Genomic DNA, 19,022 nt, shown 5'->3' on the forward strand with positions numbered 1-19,022 from the left:
AGGCTTGTGGATTTTGGGCCCCATCTATTACATTGTAAGTGCATTATGAAGGGATCCTCTAATAGTCTGTATGAACAGAAGAGAAACCTATTTCAATGTTCATTTGGGCACCTGACTATTGTTTTAAGATAGATTTGAAAAATTGTGAACCTGTCCTTTAAATTACTTCCCTTTTTGCTTTGTGATACTGTAAATCTTTTTGGGTGGGGACCCTTCTTTCCCTCCCTCTCTGTGTGGATTCTTGAATGACACAGACACCACTTTCCATATAAAAGCTGGGATTTATATACCCAATGCAGTGACTTACACGTACTGGCTTTAAGTGTGTAACTCTGTCAGACATTGATCGGGGCACACACAGTTTTGGAACTGTGTGTGTCCGGATCTGAAGCACATTTAGCCTTTACTACACGACAGTGGGGAAATAAATAAATAATAAAATAAATAATGTCCAAGCTGTCATTTATTTAAGACTTTACAGTAAGTAAATTCTCTTGTTACAAAAATAGAATATGGCTGTTGTTATATTTCATCATCGTAGAAAACATCCATATGATGTACAGCACTTTCAGTGTACAGCGTTACATTGATTTCACAGAGTAGGCTGGTGATACTTAAGACCCATCAGAAAAACCTGCTAGCACCTTTGGATTTGACTTCAGTTGTTTCGATACTGGGGCAAACAAGAAAATAAGTGAACATAAAGAAAACACATTTAAACTGCAACAGACTTCACAGATGGACTCAGACATAATGCATACAACATTACAACCCTCCAGTACTTTGGAAAATAAAAACTCTCATAATATAAAAATCACTAGCAGTAGATGGCAAGGTTTTGAAATAATTTCTTTTTTTTATTGTACCAGACAGTGTTACATGTGGGAATAGAGTCACTGTGGGATCTTAGAACGTACTTTGTTACATGGAGGATTAGTGAATAAGTCGGGGGAGAGGGATAAACGAGAAATGGAATATTGTTCTGGCGAGATGCAGCGTGAGGATGATGAAAAGATGAGATATCAAAATGAACTGACGAATTCAACGTAAGAACTAGTTACAAAAGAGGATGATTTGACACAGTTAATGATGTTGACTCTTGAAACTGCATTGGTCAGACTTATAGTAAATTATGACTCAATGATTTAGAAATCATCGTCGTCATCATCATCGTCGTCGTCATCATCATCATCGTCATCATCGTCGTCGTCATCATCGTCGTCATCATCATCGTCATCATCGTCATCATCATCATCGTCGTCGTCATCATCGTCGTCGTCGTCATCGTCGTCGTCATCGTCGTCATCATCATCGTCATCATCATCATCATCATCATCATCGGGATCGATTTCACCTGACAGAACATCTTCAATCCAGTCCTCCAGCTCGTCTACGGTTGGCAAGTCTTCGCCATCTTCCATGTCCATCCACACACTGTCAGCCTGCAGAGCGAGGAAGAACATATAAAACCAACCAGCTCCGCTGTAGATTTTCTGCCTTAAAGGTGCTTCTTCTTCACTGCCCGCAAAAGCATTATATGTTTTGCAAGCTGGCAAAGCATAGTGCGGTTTGAAATGTAAAAAACTGGCTTTGCAAATGTTTTATGAGGAAGGAAATGCAGTCAACATGTTGTTAGACGTCAAAGATAAACACAATTTGCTTTGGTGAGAAACACTGAATGTAAACACAACTTTTGTTGTACAAAAAAACTCCACCAGGTACCTTAAAAGAGACAGTTTTTGAGAAGGGTTGTAGCTTTTGAGGTCGATTCAGCGGACTCAAAACAAACATGTAGATACAGCGTTGACGTACTCACATACTCAGTGACATATACAGGACTGAATTAACCTGCTAGGAGTACCCAGTTGGAAATCCAGCCCAGGGTACATATGTACAACAGAGTGCAGCAAAACACACAAATGCATGAACCATCTATTAATAAAGTACCACGAATATAACTCACATCGTCAGCATCAACAACACCAATCTGAGGGTGGGACAGGTCAATTCCAAAAGTCTTCTCCCAGTGTGGCAGGAGCTGCAGGGAAAATGAACATGAATTTTGTGAAAAATATGTTTTATTGTGCTTGATAAACTTTCTCATCTTCATCATTAAATCTTAGTTCTCAGTTGATTGTCAGTTTAACCTCTCCAAAGCAGTCGCTCTGGTTTCTGCATATTGCACTGTGGTCATATTCTTACCAGGGGGAAGTCATCGGGGTCAATCCAGACGATGCTGAGGTCAGGGTTGTGTGTGTTATCCTCTGCAACTTGCTTCAGGATCTCCAGGAACTCAAAGCCATCTGAAGAGCGGAGACAAAGACCACATTGAAAATAAAACCAAACAATTGTAATTTGCTTTAAAGGGGCGGTAGAGGTGAATGTTATATTTGCTGATTCTTTATTACTGCTTTATTCTAAATTTGCAGATGTTGATTAGTCATATTAGTAGGGGCTCCTCATGTCAGTAGTATTTTTACATTTAATATAGGGTTCCTTTACCCAGGTCAGACTCCTCTGCAAAAGCAACAATGTGTTCACCATCAACATCGTCATCCTGTGGAAACAATAAAGACAAAATGAACACACATGGGAAAACTTAATCTTCAGTCATCCATGATGTTGTGTTTAGAGCATTAAAGTTCTTACCCAGATCTCATACATATTGTGTGGTTGCAGCTTCCTCAGGGTTGGTCTTCAAAATCAAAGAGAAATTATATTATATGCATTTTGCTTTTCATTCTGGAAGGTTAAAGACACCTTCCAGACATGTTTTAGGACATAAATATCCTCTGCTTGGAATAATAAATTCTCTCTGTCATGTTTTTTTACATGAAAATGTTCAGTTACCTTGTGAAAAACGCTATGACTCTAACTCTATACTCTACTCCTTCACCCTCATGGAAAAATCCAGAATCTATGAATATGCAAATATTTTTCATTTCAGAAGTTTAACTGCTGGACACAAGATGTCTTCTACTTCACTGTAGGATTCAGGTTTTCACATCATGCCAGTTGTATACTGGCCCTTGATTGGCTCAAAACTAGTTGGAATGTCAAATATCATGCTCATAGGTTTTGTCTTAAACTCAGATTTAAGGTGAGCACAGAGAAACTTTCCTCTTTCAGCAGATGAATGTGAAAACAGCCTTCTAGTCTCAAACTGCACATACATCATTCTGCAAAGTGAAGCTCATACATCCAACTGAAGTAACAAGAGGAAAAACATGTTTTTGACTGGAGGGGGACTTTAAGTTTTTCCCTCATGAGATCATTCTAGCACAAACGGGACTCACCTGTCATTATCTTCAATGAACTTCACCAGCTCCTCCTCAGTGTAAGGTTTTCCAGGGATGGCCACTGGATCGTCACAGAAGGATTCATAGAAGTCCACCTCATTAGGCTTCAGATCCAGAGCCTTAGCAACCTGTAACACAGGATCAAAAGGATTGGACCAAGAATAAAACACCAGAGAATCATATGATATGGTGTGATGATGGTTTAAGTCAAAATGAAATGAAAAATGCCTTTTTAACAATTTTAGATCACATCCCTGGTCACACTGTGCACCTGTTTAACAATATATGCCCCAAAGATGACAAAAAATCAATTTCTTCATATTTTTCAAAATCCAATCATCATCCATCATGGATGGAATGCAACAAGGAATTGAAATGCAGACATTGTGATTATGTGGCATGCATGAATCTTAACCAGTAACCTACCAGAGCATGCCAGAAAATTTTTACTGAGGAAGATATACAGTACAACAATAAAAACGTGGTCATGTAGATACTATATGTATTGTGTGTGTTTTAATTCAATAAAGAGAAAGAGTGATAAAACTTTTAACAGACACATCAATTTGTTTTGAATGTTCAGCCTCCAGAACTAGACAATGTGTAGATCAGTTTTTTTTTCATAATTTAGAATTTCTTATCTAGAAAAACTGATCTACAAACTGTACTTCTAACCCTTATATAAGAATGAGCAATCAATCTTGAAAATGACTACTTTTCAAAGGTCTGAGCATCTCCCTGGGGTACCTCAAGGCTCGATTCATGGCCCATTGCTTTTTTAAAAAAAGACTAAGATTTTTTTTTGAGCCATGTGTAGGAATAACACCACACTGGTTAATGTAAAATAAATCACATGCAATAATATGTATGACATATGATTAACACATTTTTGAAACAGAGTTTGAATTTCCATAATATCAAATGAACTTTTACAGAGTTTACGCATTTAGTAGCATTTTATGACTAATTCAGACACTTATTGTGCACTAAAAAAAGAGTGGAGGAGAGTGAGGGACTCAAAGGAATGCAGCCTCTACTAAAATTTATGACTTAAGAGATAGTGAGCTAGCAGAAGGGAGGGTGGCCCATCCAGTTTGGGGCAGTCTGATTGTATGTGAAAAGAGAAACAAAGTTGTTAATTTCCAAAATTGTCCATTTTCCTCCCATGGCTTTTGGAGGAAGGCACAGGTTTTCAGTCCTGTTTATGTCTCCTTGACATCCTTATGCCTTTAGGTCAGAGGTCATTCAGTTCCTGCACCTACATAGACAGACTGGTACATTGGTGCTTTTAGCTAAATGCTATTGTATATGTACATGTACATTTATATATATATATATACACAATGATATGTTCACCACACACACACATGTATACAGTTTACACATATTTTTTGTGTTTTGGATTTAGTTTGGTTTTTAGTTTTTCCTATATTTGAGGTTGTTCGGTCTTGAGTACATGATGTTTCCTTCGTCCCTTGCACATATTATTGTTCAGTTTTACTATGCTGTATGTATTTATGACTTTTAAGTGTGTCTGATTTACTTAACCATAAATAAACCATAATTACTCACCTTGGGATTGAAGGTGGCAAAGAACAGGATGTGAGGATGGAACTCTTCAGCAGCGTCGGCAAAAGCCTCAAAATCTGAAATTTTATAGGCATCCATCAAGTTGTTTCAGTAGATCGGCCCCTGTATGAAATATCTAAGAATGTAGACTTGTTGCTCTCAGCATTAATGTAACTCTTTGTATGCTCACTTGAAAACCATTTTAAAATAAAATCAGTCTGCACAAAATCAACATTAAATCAAGCAGCCTGAGCCAGATCATGGTTACATTTGTCTGATATGCAGCAATTATATTGAAAATCAGCTGTAAGCAAAAAGATTGAAACAAGTTATCATGCTATCACAGTGCAGATTCTTACGTTCTGACTTGTGACTCTTAAAGTAGCCCACCAATTTGATCTCCTCGTCGATGTTTTTAAAGCCTTTCAGTTCCCTACTATTGTCAATAATTTCCACTGGGTCTTCAAGAACCTATGAAGGAAATAAGGGGCCGTGGTGGAGAGGGTAGGAGACAGCAGAGATAGGTGAGATAGAAAAGAAGAATCCAGAGTAAGGTGATGTGGGTTACATGAAAAGAACTAAAATTTGTATTTAGACACTCTTTTTTTTGCTAAAAACTGGGAGCTATTAACTGGGAGATTATATCCTCACGAACATCATAGATGAACTCCACAAGAGTGTCTGCTGCAAGCTCTCCATCGTACTCTATGACTTCATCTGGTGTGAAGATGTAGATGCTGTCGGACTCCTCAAGGCCTAAGGGGAAAAAGAACATAATAAGTGTTTAACCTAAAGTTTAGACCGGACCAAATGTCTGACATTTTAATTGGCCTCATCCTTGCCATATCTTTTATATTTATCATGTGTAAGAATATGAAAGTAAACAGGTTAGTTTAAATTATTACACACGACAGATTAATAGTCAAGAGGCTGAGATAGTGATACCGGTGAGTCTCATTTTGCATATTGACCAAAACTCTGCAGCTGTGTTTATTTCATTGAGTGTTTACCTAATTTCTTTGCAACAGCCTTATCTTGCTTTGCATCAAGGAGGCCGACTCCAATTTCCTCATCATCAAACTCATCCAGGACCTGGGCTGCAAGCTGTGAAACAAAGACACTGTCACAGCACTGGAGACACAATCCTGACAGTTTAGTATATAAAACATGGGAAACACATGCCTGTGTGAGTGTGCTTAATGTTCGTGTCCATATCTTATGCATTTGAAAGCATTCAACACTGTCATTTACACCTTTTTCACAAAGTTGTCTCACTCAGTGGTTTCATTACCATAAAAGCCTGCTTTTCAGAGCGCTGCTTATGCACTTTCTAAATCTGTATGAAACTTGAACCTCATGACTGACAGTTAGTTTCACCAATGGCGATTCCACATTCACAGGCCGACTGCACTGAGGAAGTAGTTTGAGGGTTGTCTCAGTGTATTTGGAGGATAAAAAGTACGCACACACACACACACACATACACACTGGTGGCAGAGATCTTGAGCAGCTGCTTTTACTGGCATAAATAGTGTGACTAACCAGACTGTCTTGCAGTTTGTTGTGCAGATAATTCTGAACATTTCTTTTAACTTGAAATTGCAGAAGGGTGGGGCACAGTGGAGCGATTCAGAAATCGCAGCTTAGCAGCAGTTAAGTTGCAAAGTATGAAAAATAATATCTTACAGCTATACACAATTTAAATAATGTATGATTTTAAATGCAAATTAAATGTTTTGCTGTGGTAACTTTAGCTTTTTTGGTGAGTCATTGGTACATTTTGTTGCAGACTCCACCCTTTTGGTATTTAAGTAGGCTAAAATAACCATTTGAAGGGCAAATGATTAAGGCGAGTAAGGCTTCATACTGTGCAAATAACTGAAGGATACATTTGAGGATCGATTGCAATCTACTTTTAAAATTACTTTCCATTTTCCTGGAACTACTTAAATAGAACTAATAAATTTCTATATTTAAACATTTCAACAAATCTGTTTTTTTTCCATTCAACATTTTCAATTTAACAAGGGCATTTTCTGCAGGTATTCCTTAAAGATAAATGTGTATTTGCATAGATCAACTAGAGGTTAGATGTTTATCTTGATTTAAACGTATCATATGAAAATACATTATCTCTGACAAGTAATCTGTAACAATCTTCAGATTTCATAGCTTTATATCTGCTGCAAAGTTGTTTTTGGGCATTGATGTTCTGAATGTATATGTGCAGTAATATGGCTGATATCGTCTTTTAAGGGTAACTGAACCTCCCAAACTACATGTAAAGTAAAACCAACAGCCTCTGTATGTGGGATGGCATTTCACAGCTTGACATCTGCATGTTTTTCAACTACACAACATGCATAATGACCTGCCGCTATACACTATTTCATTTTTAAATACTATAATTTTGTGCCTGTTCACTGAGATATACATATACCAAACAACATTTGATAAAAATGTAATTCTTCACCATAATAATGAGATAGTTATTACTGGTGTGGATCCAAATTATTTTCCCATTTTGATTGTGTTTAAGGAGGAAATATATAGATCTTTATGTACTAATCTATGTCTGTTTTAATAGACAGTGAGCAGTTCAACAGGTCAGTGCATTTAGCCTCACAAAATCTAAATAGAAAAGTGACAAAATTATCGAGTATTAGGTCTAAAGTACATTCCTAAACAACACAGAGGTATGCCATCTTAACAGTTAATTTCCTATGACTGAGGGATAAAACACAGAAATTTTGATTTCCTCCCTACCACCAAGTCAGTAACTTTTTTGACTTTTACTGACCCCAGGAGCATTCCTCCTCGACCTCTGAAATTGTGAGCCTTTGCTGTTGTATGTTACTAATAATAAACCTTATTAAATGTAAATCATAATGCATTCATAAGGAGAAACACAAGCCTTCAGGGAGCTCAACACACCACAAAAGCAGCTCGGGATAAATATAGCGCCAGAGCCACACCAGCCCAGGGACTATTTTGGCGAGGTGGCGGTGATGCTCAGCGCTCTGGGATCCGCTGACAAGTACAGTACTGCAAGTGCCAATCACAGTGCAGAGCTGAGCCGGCACAACTGGAGCCAGAACCTCCAGAGCTGGCCTGCAGCCCCGACAGTGAGCCTTAACGCCTCATACAGAGACACCAGAGGCCGTCGAGACGATGTGATACGCTAAGGAGAGCAGCCTCTCTGTCTGTCTGGTTATTAATGTTTTCCTTTCTATTATTATATTACTATTATTTTTGTCCCCCATCATCTCCCTTCATTTATTTGATGACAAGATAGACCCATTATTTGTTGATTGGTGGATCTAGGTGTTGTATAAAAATTCTTGCACAAAATTTCTGCCACGTTAATATTTGCAAAACAGATCTTGAAGGCATCATTCAGTTTTACTTAAATCGGATTTGTATGTGCATATGTAAAGTGAGGTTGTATGATAACAGCTGTAAATAATGAGGCAGAGAAAGTACTTGAATGTCTCATAGGGACTGTTGGTCCTCAGTGTCATCCCATTCACTGATTCTCAATTTGGTTGCAATTGCCAAGACTGTTTTTTTCTGCTGTTTAGTGTGTAAGTTCTTAAAGGAGCCACCAGCAGCTCTCCTCAAAATATAATAATGTGCCAAACAAGTGCATAAGGTGTTAACTCTACACTGTGCAGTGTCAACATTAAATGCCATATAATATGGTTAACACATGATCCAGTGTATTTATTCCATAGACCAATCATCACCTCTATCACTTTTTTTATAGAACTGCAACTTTCACTGCAGACATTAGTATATAGTATTTCTTCAAATGATATCAAGTGTCTGTCTAAAATATCATTTGAGAACCAGTTAGGTCCATATTGTGTGCGATGTCTAAGATTTCATGTCTGCTCTCCATCAGCTGTAACTTTCATTTTGTGTTCTGTTTTTGGTCCAGTTTAAAATGACTGCAGGATATCTGGGCGACTATAAATGTGTAATTAACTTTAATTGGCAAGAACACAAAATGAAAAATTAAGTTTCTCCTGGAAAACGTGCTTTGGCAGTTTGCAGCATTTGATATACAGATATTTTCTTGGTAAATCGCTGTTTGACACTGAAGCTTTGTGCTGAGTGATGACGTCATGTCTCTCTGTGAGGAATGTGGTGAAACCTCAGAGTATCATGGTGTGACAGGCATATGGAGGTGTTTTCAGTGCATCAGATCCCACACACACACATACACTTCCATATATTATACACCAGCTCAGCCTTTGCCAGAATAAATGATATCCTGGGTCCTCACAGCTCAGCTCTTTGCCTCGGGTGGACGACACTGATGACACACCGCAGACTTGTGACTTCACCTATCAGCATTTCTGAGTCCAGAGAAGCTATTTTCCACCTCGCAGCATCGCTTTCTCATGATAACTCCCTCTGTCTTCGATTTCACGTTTAACACATTTCAAATCTTTCAAAAAAATATACGTCTGTTTTTACTTTCTCTTTCTACATTCTTCCAACTTTCCTTCCTTTACTGTTTTTAAATATTTGATTTACATCTTAAGCTTATATATATAATTAAAGTTCCTCTCTCAACACCGCTCTGTCTCACCTAAATTGAATTCAACAATATCAAAACACAAACTCTGCTAGATCCTCAAACCAAACTCTTAATAGCATCCTAGAATATTAAAGCAATGTGATATTTCTGTGTGCTGTACATTATGAATCCAGTAGGTCTACTAGCTGTGCTGCTTCCTTATCAGTATGCTATCCTCTTTATTCTATCCATAGTTCCCATCTCAACCCACCTCAAGGGCCAGTTCCTCAATCTCAAACTGTTTCTGGGCGACGCGGCTTGATCCGGGATGGTCATGGTAGTACACCACCATAATATCATACTTCTTCATCACAGACTTATAGTTCTTGGCGTGGAGGTCGTGGACGCGGTCCTTGCCATCATACATAGGGAAGTCCAAGCTCTCTTTGCCCAATGATATCCCCGCAAAGGACAGCAGGACTGCCACAAGCACCCAGGTCCACTTCATGGCTCCTCTCTATGAGACTGTGGATGTATTTTCAGTTTCAGAAAGTAAACGAAGATGAGTAAAAATAAAACAAAATAGTTTGATGAAAGTGTGAAGAATCCCTTCCAATCCGCGTCACCCAGAAGAGAGCAAGACCAACTCCTGAATCCACCTTATTAAAAACTCCACATGGGCAACTGGCAGTGGGGCACAGGGTGCAAGAGGGGTTGGGCTAAGTTTGACATAGGTGTGAGTGTGTGACATCTATGTGGGGTGTAATCGAGTATGGGGGGCCAGTGCGGTTGCTGGGGTGACAGCTTTGTGTGTAGGTGTGTATATGTGTGTGTGTGTATGTGCATGCACGCATTTGAGTGTGTGTTACAGACATGTCAAAGTGGGTGGAGAGATGAAATGAGGACCAACCTGCTCTCTGTCTCTATCGAGGCTGAGAGCAGAGGAAGACCAGTGATGGAGGTGGAGGGAGATGGTGCATGAGCGAGGAATAAAGAGATAAAGGACAGGATGTGTGTGTGTGTGTGTGTGTGTGTGTGTGTGTGTGTGTGTGTGTGAGTCGGGGGCTTTGAAAGCCTGAGCCCCAAACGAAGAAAGAGTGATATGATGGATTTAGATGTGGTTGCGAATATGAGGGACTCTTTTCCCATATTAAGTGTAGATGGATCCCAGCTAAAAATAATGGATGTGGGACAGAGAAGTACATATCAGGAGGGGGTGCTGGTGTCTAATTTGCTGCTACTGGCACCGGCGCAGCGCTAGAATGTGGCACTGGGTCACTCAGGGACATGGAGGAGAGGAGAGGAAAGGGTGGTGCACCTGCTTAGGACTCAGTAGATTTACATAGGTGTCACTTAGCTCTGACTCAAGAAATTTTTTTTATATTTTTACATGGTGACCGTGTGCTCATTTTGTCCGATCTTTTTGAGTCTGCTCCACTTGTGCAGATGGTACACGTGTGTCCTGTGCAATGTGTACACGCATGCCTGAGATAATCATCTGTGATATTACTTTACAAATTGAAAGGGAAGAGGTAAGCTATAAATAAATACGTGGTATCATAATACTCTGTCTGACCCCCCAACACACACACTCACACACACACACACACACACACACACACACACACACACACACACACACACACACACACATACACACACACACACACGTCACGCCCCTCTTTTCAGTAGCGAGACATGCAAGCTTACAGTATTAAAGATTTAGTCTAAGGGGAAGGGTTGAAAGGTGCACCATTTGTATGAATGTGTGAGTGTGTGGTGTTGCTGATGGAGTGGAGTAAGCTGTAATACAGTATATCAGTAATGTGTGGTGTCAGTGATTATGGAGAATCAAGCTGAGCTGTTGCTCACTGTAACTGTAAACATTTTAGAAAATGAGTCACAGGCAAGTGGGTTTCATTTCCACATCATGAGGTGACATTAGGTCTTCCATAACAGTTTCTATATAAACATTTACACCACAAAAGAATTCATCACAGGTGAATTTATTAATAGATTAGGAAGTATTTCATTCAGTTCAGTTCGGACAGAGTATCTCACCAATGCATACTTTTGATTTACTCAAACTGCTTACAGCCTGAATGTGCTTTTACATCAATCAGCTACTGCATCTCTGTGTTATTCACATTTAAATCTACTCTGAATCACGTAGAGCAGAAAGCGCCTGCTCTGCTGCTCTCTAGGGCCTGACAATTTAAAGGATGTCATTCTTTTGGCCACATCCCAATTAGAGAGGTCACAGCAGGTGTTTTAACTTTGATGATGACGGGAAACACGTGCTGTGACATCACTGATTGAAGTGTGGCCAGAGGTATGACCTATACCCTTTTCAACAGACATTAATGATGGCTGCAGTACATTTAGGTGAACCAGTTCTAGGGCTCTGTTATTGTGCATGCTCACTCACTGACACGGCTCACGGGGAAAATTAATAGGACGGAGCCATCGTTAATATTATTATTTACAGCTGTGCTTTTGACAAGTTAAATGTCTGCTGAGAAAAGGGCCCATTGAGGGAAGAGCAGCAAAAGTTTTCTGCTATAGGCATTTTTCACAGCGGACATTTTGGCATGTCACAGAAGGAAAAGCACAGGTGTAAATAGTAAAATTAATAATGACTGAATTCCATTTAGCTGCTTCGGTTTCAGGGTCCTGGTGATGTACATGCTGGCTCACTGTCAAATTACCATGACTTACTGAGACATTTGATAAGAGCAGAGCCATCGTTAATGTTATTAGTAACACCTGTGCTTTTCCTACTACGACGAGCCAAAATGTCTGCTGTGAAAAAAGGTCTATTCCTTGTGGATCTATCCTTCAATGTACAGAACACTGAGGCTGCAGGGAATATCACATTCATAGTATTACTCACTTTTTTCCAGGTTTAACAAACGACACACATACTTACTGATTATTGTGCTCTCAGTAAGTCATGACTTCCTATTACATCTATCTAGAAAATTCAGGTCTGCTTTCATTCTCATCTTCCATTAACTGCCATAAACATGAATTTCTGCATTCAATGTTATTCTGCTGTACAAATGATTTAATGGAAATAGCTAAGGTAGTAAATGGGAGGATAGAGGTAAAGTGTAGGTAAGGTGACTTATAAACAGTAAATTATAATATTTTAAAAATTTCCTTCAATTCCTCGATACATTTTTGAATCGCTTTTCCTCAAGTGTTCTCTGGAAGGCCTCACTGAACAAACTCGTTTAGTCCAACGTACTGTGACAAATTTTTTCTTCAAAAATGGAAATGGCCCTTTATTCCTTGGAGGTCAGTTCTTTGTCATCCTATGAATTAATAAAGTAATTCATGCTTTTGCAACCATGAATCTGTTTACATTGGTAAAATGTGTATTATACAATTGGTGGAGAGCCTAATGGTTTGTCCAAATGAGGGAACTTTCAATTTAGTTCAATCATGTCTGCAGCAGTTACCGCTCGGTAGATGACGCTCTGTACTCACCAGTAGATCTACACTGTCACCTAACTCCCAAACGAGCTTTGCTGTGGCTTTGAGCCATTCCAAATAAATGCTGAAATGGGAACTTTAATAAAATTTTAAAGGTCTACTGAAAATTGATAGGCCTATATTAGGGTTTACTTTACATTAATTAGCTTTACAGACTAGGCCTACCTAGTCAATTTGTCTGTATTTTAGGTACTTTTTATGTGTAGTTTAGTCTATCTTTAACTATGCCTATTTTGAATACATGTATTTTTAATACATGCATGTTACATTGTTATAATGAAAGGGAATAAAGTTTGTGAGCATGTCCATCTTACATAACAGCTCTGACAATGGCACATGTAATATATTGGACCGAGGCCAATTTTTTTCCTAGGATGGCGAAATCATGACCCGCCCTACTCTGCCTCTGATTGGCTAGCACTCGTTGCTTTCGTTGGTTAGATTGGTTAGGTTTATGCATGAAGTACGATATTGGTTAGGGTTAGAGTAGGAGTATTAGGATAAGCCAATCAGAGGCAGAGTAGGGCGGGTCATGTCTTCGCCATCCTAGGCAAAAATATATCGCGGACCGGAGGGGGGCGGGGTTATACTGTTGCTTCCCTGTGGGCGGTGCTAAAAGGCTGCATCTTTTCATAACATATCGCCATGTATTGTATTATGTATTGAGTGAAATCAGGAGGTGCTGAGTGTTGAAACCCACTGTTGAAACAAACTACAATACGACCTGTGGATACATAAACGGAGTCTAAGGTAAGACTTCTCAATGTTAGCCTAAACTAGCTGCTCGGACTACATATCGGCCGGATATCAGCCTAACTTACAATGTTTAAAAGTAGCTAAGTGCCACTACTGTACGCGTAATTGGAGGGTCATTAACGTTATTGAAACTGAAACTGTCACATTCACTACTCGTCAGATTAATGCTCGACGGAAACACCAACCTGCTAACATGTTTCATCTCTACAGTCTTTGTTCCTCTAAGCTTTCAGCCTTTAAGCTCTCTGGTTGTTACTCTATTTAAGGAAAAGCAATAGAGTGCAGATAAAACAAGCTGCCTCCACAGTCAGTTACTAATGAGGAATTATATGACCAATTTATATTAACTAGGTCGGCTGTCATTCCAGCCAGTGAACTGTAAACATGACAATAACCATTAAGTCTCATCCTCAACGATAACTACCTTCTAAAATCCAATAATACTGTTTTACAGATGGCTGCAGCTCTGGCCAACAGAGCGATAGGAGCCATTGTAGGATCAGCAGTTGCAGATGCAGCAGGTAATGATAAGAAAAGTTTGTCTGTAGGGTTATGTTGCACATTGTTTAGCCAGTAGTAAACACTGAGATGGAAATGAGTTTCCTTGACCCACTTCTTGTTTATAATAAATATAAAGCTATAAAGGTGTAATTTTTTACAAGGGTAACTTCTACAAGGTTCTACCTATCTGCTATTATCTGAGTCTTTACCTGTAAAGACAACTTTTACTACAAATCATGTTTAATTTTAATAATCTGTCATTTTAATTACAAAGCTAGAAGATCTCTTAAGTCCTGATCAGATTTAATATGACCTGATGACTCGCCCCCAACAGCGCAGCCCCTTCACTGGGTGTATGACCTCCAGAAGCTGCAGGGGATTCTGGCTCAGGATCCAAACCCTGAATTTCGCACAGAGTCGGCCAACCCGTTCTACAGGAGGCAGACGGGCCAGCAGAGCTGCTACGGAGACCAGGCATATGTCTTGCTGGAGTCCTTGTCCGAATGTGGAGGTAGGCATTTACATTTACAACTCATGAAACTGTTCAGTGTGTTAGTTAAGACAAACACCCATGTGCAAACCCAGCGTGCCATTTGATAAAACAGTGGTTGTTGATTGTGGTTTCCATCATAATTGACACTATAATTAGACACGTGACACTTACAGACGGCTCTGTAGCCATGTGATGAGCTCTACATCTGCTGTGGACATGTAGCCCACACATCCTCACTTCACCTGAGTTATCCAACAATTACACCTGCAAGAGAACAATTAAAAGAATGGATTACTAAACAATTCATAAAAAAATATGTGTGGAAAATCATATTTTTATTGCAGACTTTTCTACCCAAGCTTTTAACTTGGTATGTAAGTGTCTCCTGTGGCACAGTATGAACTTATTATTGTTACTTCACCATATCATGTCAGGTTTAGGCTGCTTCTTACTGTCTCTGATGGAAATATAAGATGATGCGTTATATCTCATCTAATACTTTCCTTTCATATGTAAATGTCTCTATTAGTTATAAAATATTTTTATGGCCATGTGACTTTCCAGGTTAAGTTTGTCGTTGTCTAAGCTGTTTGGTCTATTTGCCCAGGTCTAAATGTTGATGATCTGAAGCAGCGCACACTGAAATTCTTTGGGCCTGGATCAGAGTATGATACACCTATCAATGATCCTTACAGAGAGAGAGGAGGTAAGAAAACTATCCGGTAGAAGTGGATAAAGGTCTTTTATGTTTTTGACGAGGAACAGCTGACAGGTCTTTTCTGTGTGTGCTAGGGCCCAGACCTCAGCTGCCTATTGAGGGACCATGGAGACATGGGAGTTTGAAGAACTTCCTGAAGAACGTGGACGCAGGCAAAGAGGAGACAGGTGAAGCTCTGCTGTTCAATCCCAGTTATGATAACTATGATGTTATCAAGAGAAACAAAACTAACTAATGTGTCTTGGTTTCTACAGGCTGTGAGAATGACTGTCAGATTGATGGAATAACCAAACTGGCTCCAGTAGTGGCTTTTTACGCAGGAAAGCCAGACATGCTGGAGAAGGTTGAGCAGGCTGTCCGTGTCACCCAGAACAATGATGCGTGTGTGGCAGAGACTCTGGCAGCTGCAAGGTCAGTACATCAGACCACTCAAACTTTAGTATTTCCACTTACTGTTACTGATGACAGTATCACTGAATCTGAGAGTTGAACTATTAAATGAGAAGAAAATCATGATTCTTTTAATTGCAAGGCACACCGGCTGTTTTAATTCTGACAGTTTCGATAGTTTTCATTGATTTTGTAGCATCCTCTCCATCTCCACTCACTTCCTGTCACCTCTCTACTGTCTAATTTATTCATTAAACTTTTTGTAGAGAAAGAAACCCAGCATGAATTCTATTTGGGTGCCAAACTGAAATTGAATTAAAATAATAGATTGTACATGGAATTATTTCTCCCAGGTTCCTGGAGCATTTCATCCTGAATGGTTCTGATCCAAAAGCCTTGGACACAGTGCTCCATCAGCTTAATGACCCGAACAGAAAGCAGCCACAGGATCTGGACAAAGCGGTCATTGGTATGTGAAGCCTGCAGCATTGTTGCTTCACTACAGCAAAGTCACGAGGCTGAATCATGGGATTAAAGGGTCTATTTAGTCTTCCTCTTTTTGTGCCAGAAATGGTTTCTAATTAAGAGTTAAAGATACCAAATAGTTACTATGTTTGTAATAATCTGAGCAGAATTTTCAATGTGAGGATAAATGAACAAAAAGATGTTTTATAAGACTTTTCATCTATATGATTGACTGATCAGTGGATCAAATTCTTTTCTGATTTCAGGGCACATTCTTCAGGTGAAGGAGAATTTATCCAAGACTCCCAAAGAGCTAATCCCCACCGTGTTTCCAAACACATGAGGTATCTTTTCAAAACTCCCAGTAACCTCTATCTTCTCTGTGTCGCTCTTTTAATAAGCAAAGAACAGTAACAGGTAGTTTTCAATGACTCAACAAATTATGTGACGTTAAGTTAAAATGCCTACGTGTCGTTCACTTCCGGTGTTTATGTTCTTTCAGGTTTGCCAGGTGCGTTCCAAGCAGCGCTGCACGGAGTCCTGACAGCCAAGCAGTACGAGCAGGCTGTCAGAGACACCATGAGCTGTGGGGGATGCACCTGTAGCAGAGGATCCTTCATCGGGGCCTGTCTTGGTGCTCAGGTACGACTGTCTGTCAATCCTTCATTCATTAAACACTTATTCAGTAAGTCAGGAACTTCATGTAAATGGTGCTCTTTTGTTCAACCATGATAGCTCTCACTACTCATGATAGTGTATCTACCCAGCTGTCCATTTATTCTGAATAATCATTGTTTTGTATGTCTGATGATTCATAAAATGTTTCATTTTAATTCCCCCAGATTGGATTTGAGGGAATTCCATCTTCCTGGGCATCCAAGACACTGCGATATGACTCAGTGTTGGAGCACGCCAAGAAGATAACTAAACACCACCAGTAGTTATTCTTTCTCTGGCAGTCTAATGAGTTTAACCATCTAAGGTGGTTCAGAACATCATGAACAACTGTTGAGCTTCGACAGAACAGTGAATGAAGGTTTTTGTCTAAACTGTTGGACGGCAGGAGCCAGATGTTTTTGTCTCTGTTAAAGTGAAACATGTTGGTTCAGATGTTCTGTACATGTGTTTTTTTGCATTTAAGTAATTCTCAAAAAAAATCCTTTTGTCTGATATTTAGATGAACTGAACTATGATGCACTGATGGATCAACTGATTTTTCTAACTTGGAGTTACATGTTACTCAATTAACACTTAATAAACAAAGGACAGAAGTGCCAAATTAGATTCACTCCTGTTACTGCAAATATTTCGTTTTTGATAAAATAGTATACAATGCTACATTTGAAATCACATCCCTTCAGCTTCAGGAAGTTGACAAGAGCCATACAAAGGGTTAGTGAACAAGAGAAGACTTGTCATGTGCACTAAGTAATTTCCTTTTTTTCTCATGAGTCTGTCTTCTCTTCCTTTTAGAATCAAATAGGAAATATCACATCCAACTATGTTCTCTCTTCCAAAAAGTATCTCTGATTTTACACAGAAATGTTCACTAGAACATTACCTCTATATGACCTCAATAATGGTCAAATACTGCATGAACGGTAGGATGTTGTAGTTTCCACCTTTGTGACCAAGGCCAGATTAACCACCAAATTTGAGCTGTGGATGGCTATTGACCACTTTGCATTAGGTATTGAATAGCTCCTGTTGCCTTTAAGCACAATTACACTGCAAACACCACACTACACGTCAGTGCCATTACATTTAATATTGAGCCCTAGAGACCAACAGGTATTACTGATATAATAAAGGTAGAAACCAGCGGTACTAAATATAAAGGTTAATATATTTTAAAAAATGAAGAACCTGCCTTAAGTCCCCTGTCATTTGTATATTAGTGGTGCATATTTACATATTTGCAGCCAAACAGAGTAACTGCTATCGACTCCTGAGTTATTAGTCATGGATCAAAGAATTTCCACAACTACACTGGTACAGAAGTCAGACATGTAATCTCTTTGCATTATAAATTGGACTTCTAAAATATTTTCATTAATTTCTCATTGTTGTATAGACTGATTAACTGGAATTTTAACATTTGTACTGATGGTGGTGGGCAAAGATTGATGCAGGGAAAGCAGTCATTGTATACACGGTACTTTATCCCTGTCAGGACTGGTGGTATAGGCTTCTGCTCATTTAAGTATTTTTTGGGAAAAATTAACATTGTAAAAGAAAAATGTGATAAGAGACCTAACAGACTCAAGGGCATTATTTCTCCATCACATAAGTACTGTACTGCCTGCTGTTTTCAATTGAATAAAAAGTCACAGAGCTGGGAATATTTGTGATAAACACTGTAAGATCAAATCATCGTCATATATGACACAACGTTGAATTTAATCTGTGAAAAAATGTACTTCAAACACTTAATACTAATATGGGTTGTGGTTGTGTAGTTTTGTGGATTGCAGGTAATCACACGACTTATTTTTTCAGTGTCTGTACTCCAGGATATCTTGGACTGACTTTTTGGCACTTTGTACTATTGTGAGGCTGAAATATATTTTTGTTTTACCACAAAAGCTGAATAAAAGCATTTTTATTTTCATTTCCATTGTTTATCTTACATGGAAAACGATTCAGAAAGCAAAATACTCAAATTCCAAGCCATTAAAAATATTATAGATTTAAATGTCACAGCAAATCTGTGTTAAATTAATGGTGTAAAAAATCAAACATAAGTCATAGAAATGCAGTTGAGCATAAGACTGTGATGTGTAACCCATCCCTGACACTGTGATGATT

General features: G+C 38.9%; 2 protein-coding genes across 2 annotated transcripts; one reads left to right on the forward strand and one right to left on the reverse strand.

Moving 5' to 3' along the window:
• Positions 1–445: 445 nt before the first annotated feature.
• On the reverse strand, positions 446–10,099 carry casq1a (calsequestrin 1a). The gene is made up of 11 exons (XM_042429083.1): positions 9,665–10,099; positions 5,879–5,972; positions 5,524–5,624; positions 5,228–5,339; positions 4,872–4,945; positions 3,297–3,427; positions 2,650–2,695; positions 2,503–2,557; positions 2,203–2,303; positions 1,964–2,038; positions 446–1,442 (listed from the first exon to the last, which is right to left on the reverse strand). Exons 1-11 carry the CDS (start codon positions 9,899–9,901, stop codon positions 1,146–1,148), a joined length of 1,323 nt encoding a protein of 440 aa, XP_042285017.1. The 5' UTR covers positions 9,902–10,099; the 3' UTR covers positions 446–1,145.
• A 3,396-nt stretch (positions 10,100–13,495) lies between these two features.
• Positions 13,496–18,825, forward strand: LOC121908606 (crystallin J1A-like). Its single transcript, XM_042428773.1, has 10 exons — positions 13,496–13,641; positions 14,102–14,168; positions 14,483–14,659; positions 15,249–15,347; positions 15,434–15,526; positions 15,614–15,770; positions 16,103–16,218; positions 16,481–16,558; positions 16,717–16,856; positions 17,057–18,825. The coding sequence occupies exons 2-10, from the start codon at positions 14,102–14,104 to the stop codon at positions 17,153–17,155; spliced, it is 1,026 nt and encodes a 341-aa protein (XP_042284707.1). The 5' UTR covers positions 13,496–13,641; the 3' UTR covers positions 17,156–18,825.
• The last annotated feature ends 197 nt before the right edge of the window (positions 18,826–19,022 follow it).

This window comes from Thunnus maccoyii, chromosome 12 (genome assembly GCF_910596095.1).
Source record: "Thunnus maccoyii chromosome 12, fThuMac1.1, whole genome shotgun sequence".
Lineage (NCBI taxonomy): Eukaryota > Metazoa > Chordata > Actinopteri > Scombriformes > Scombridae > Thunnus > Thunnus maccoyii.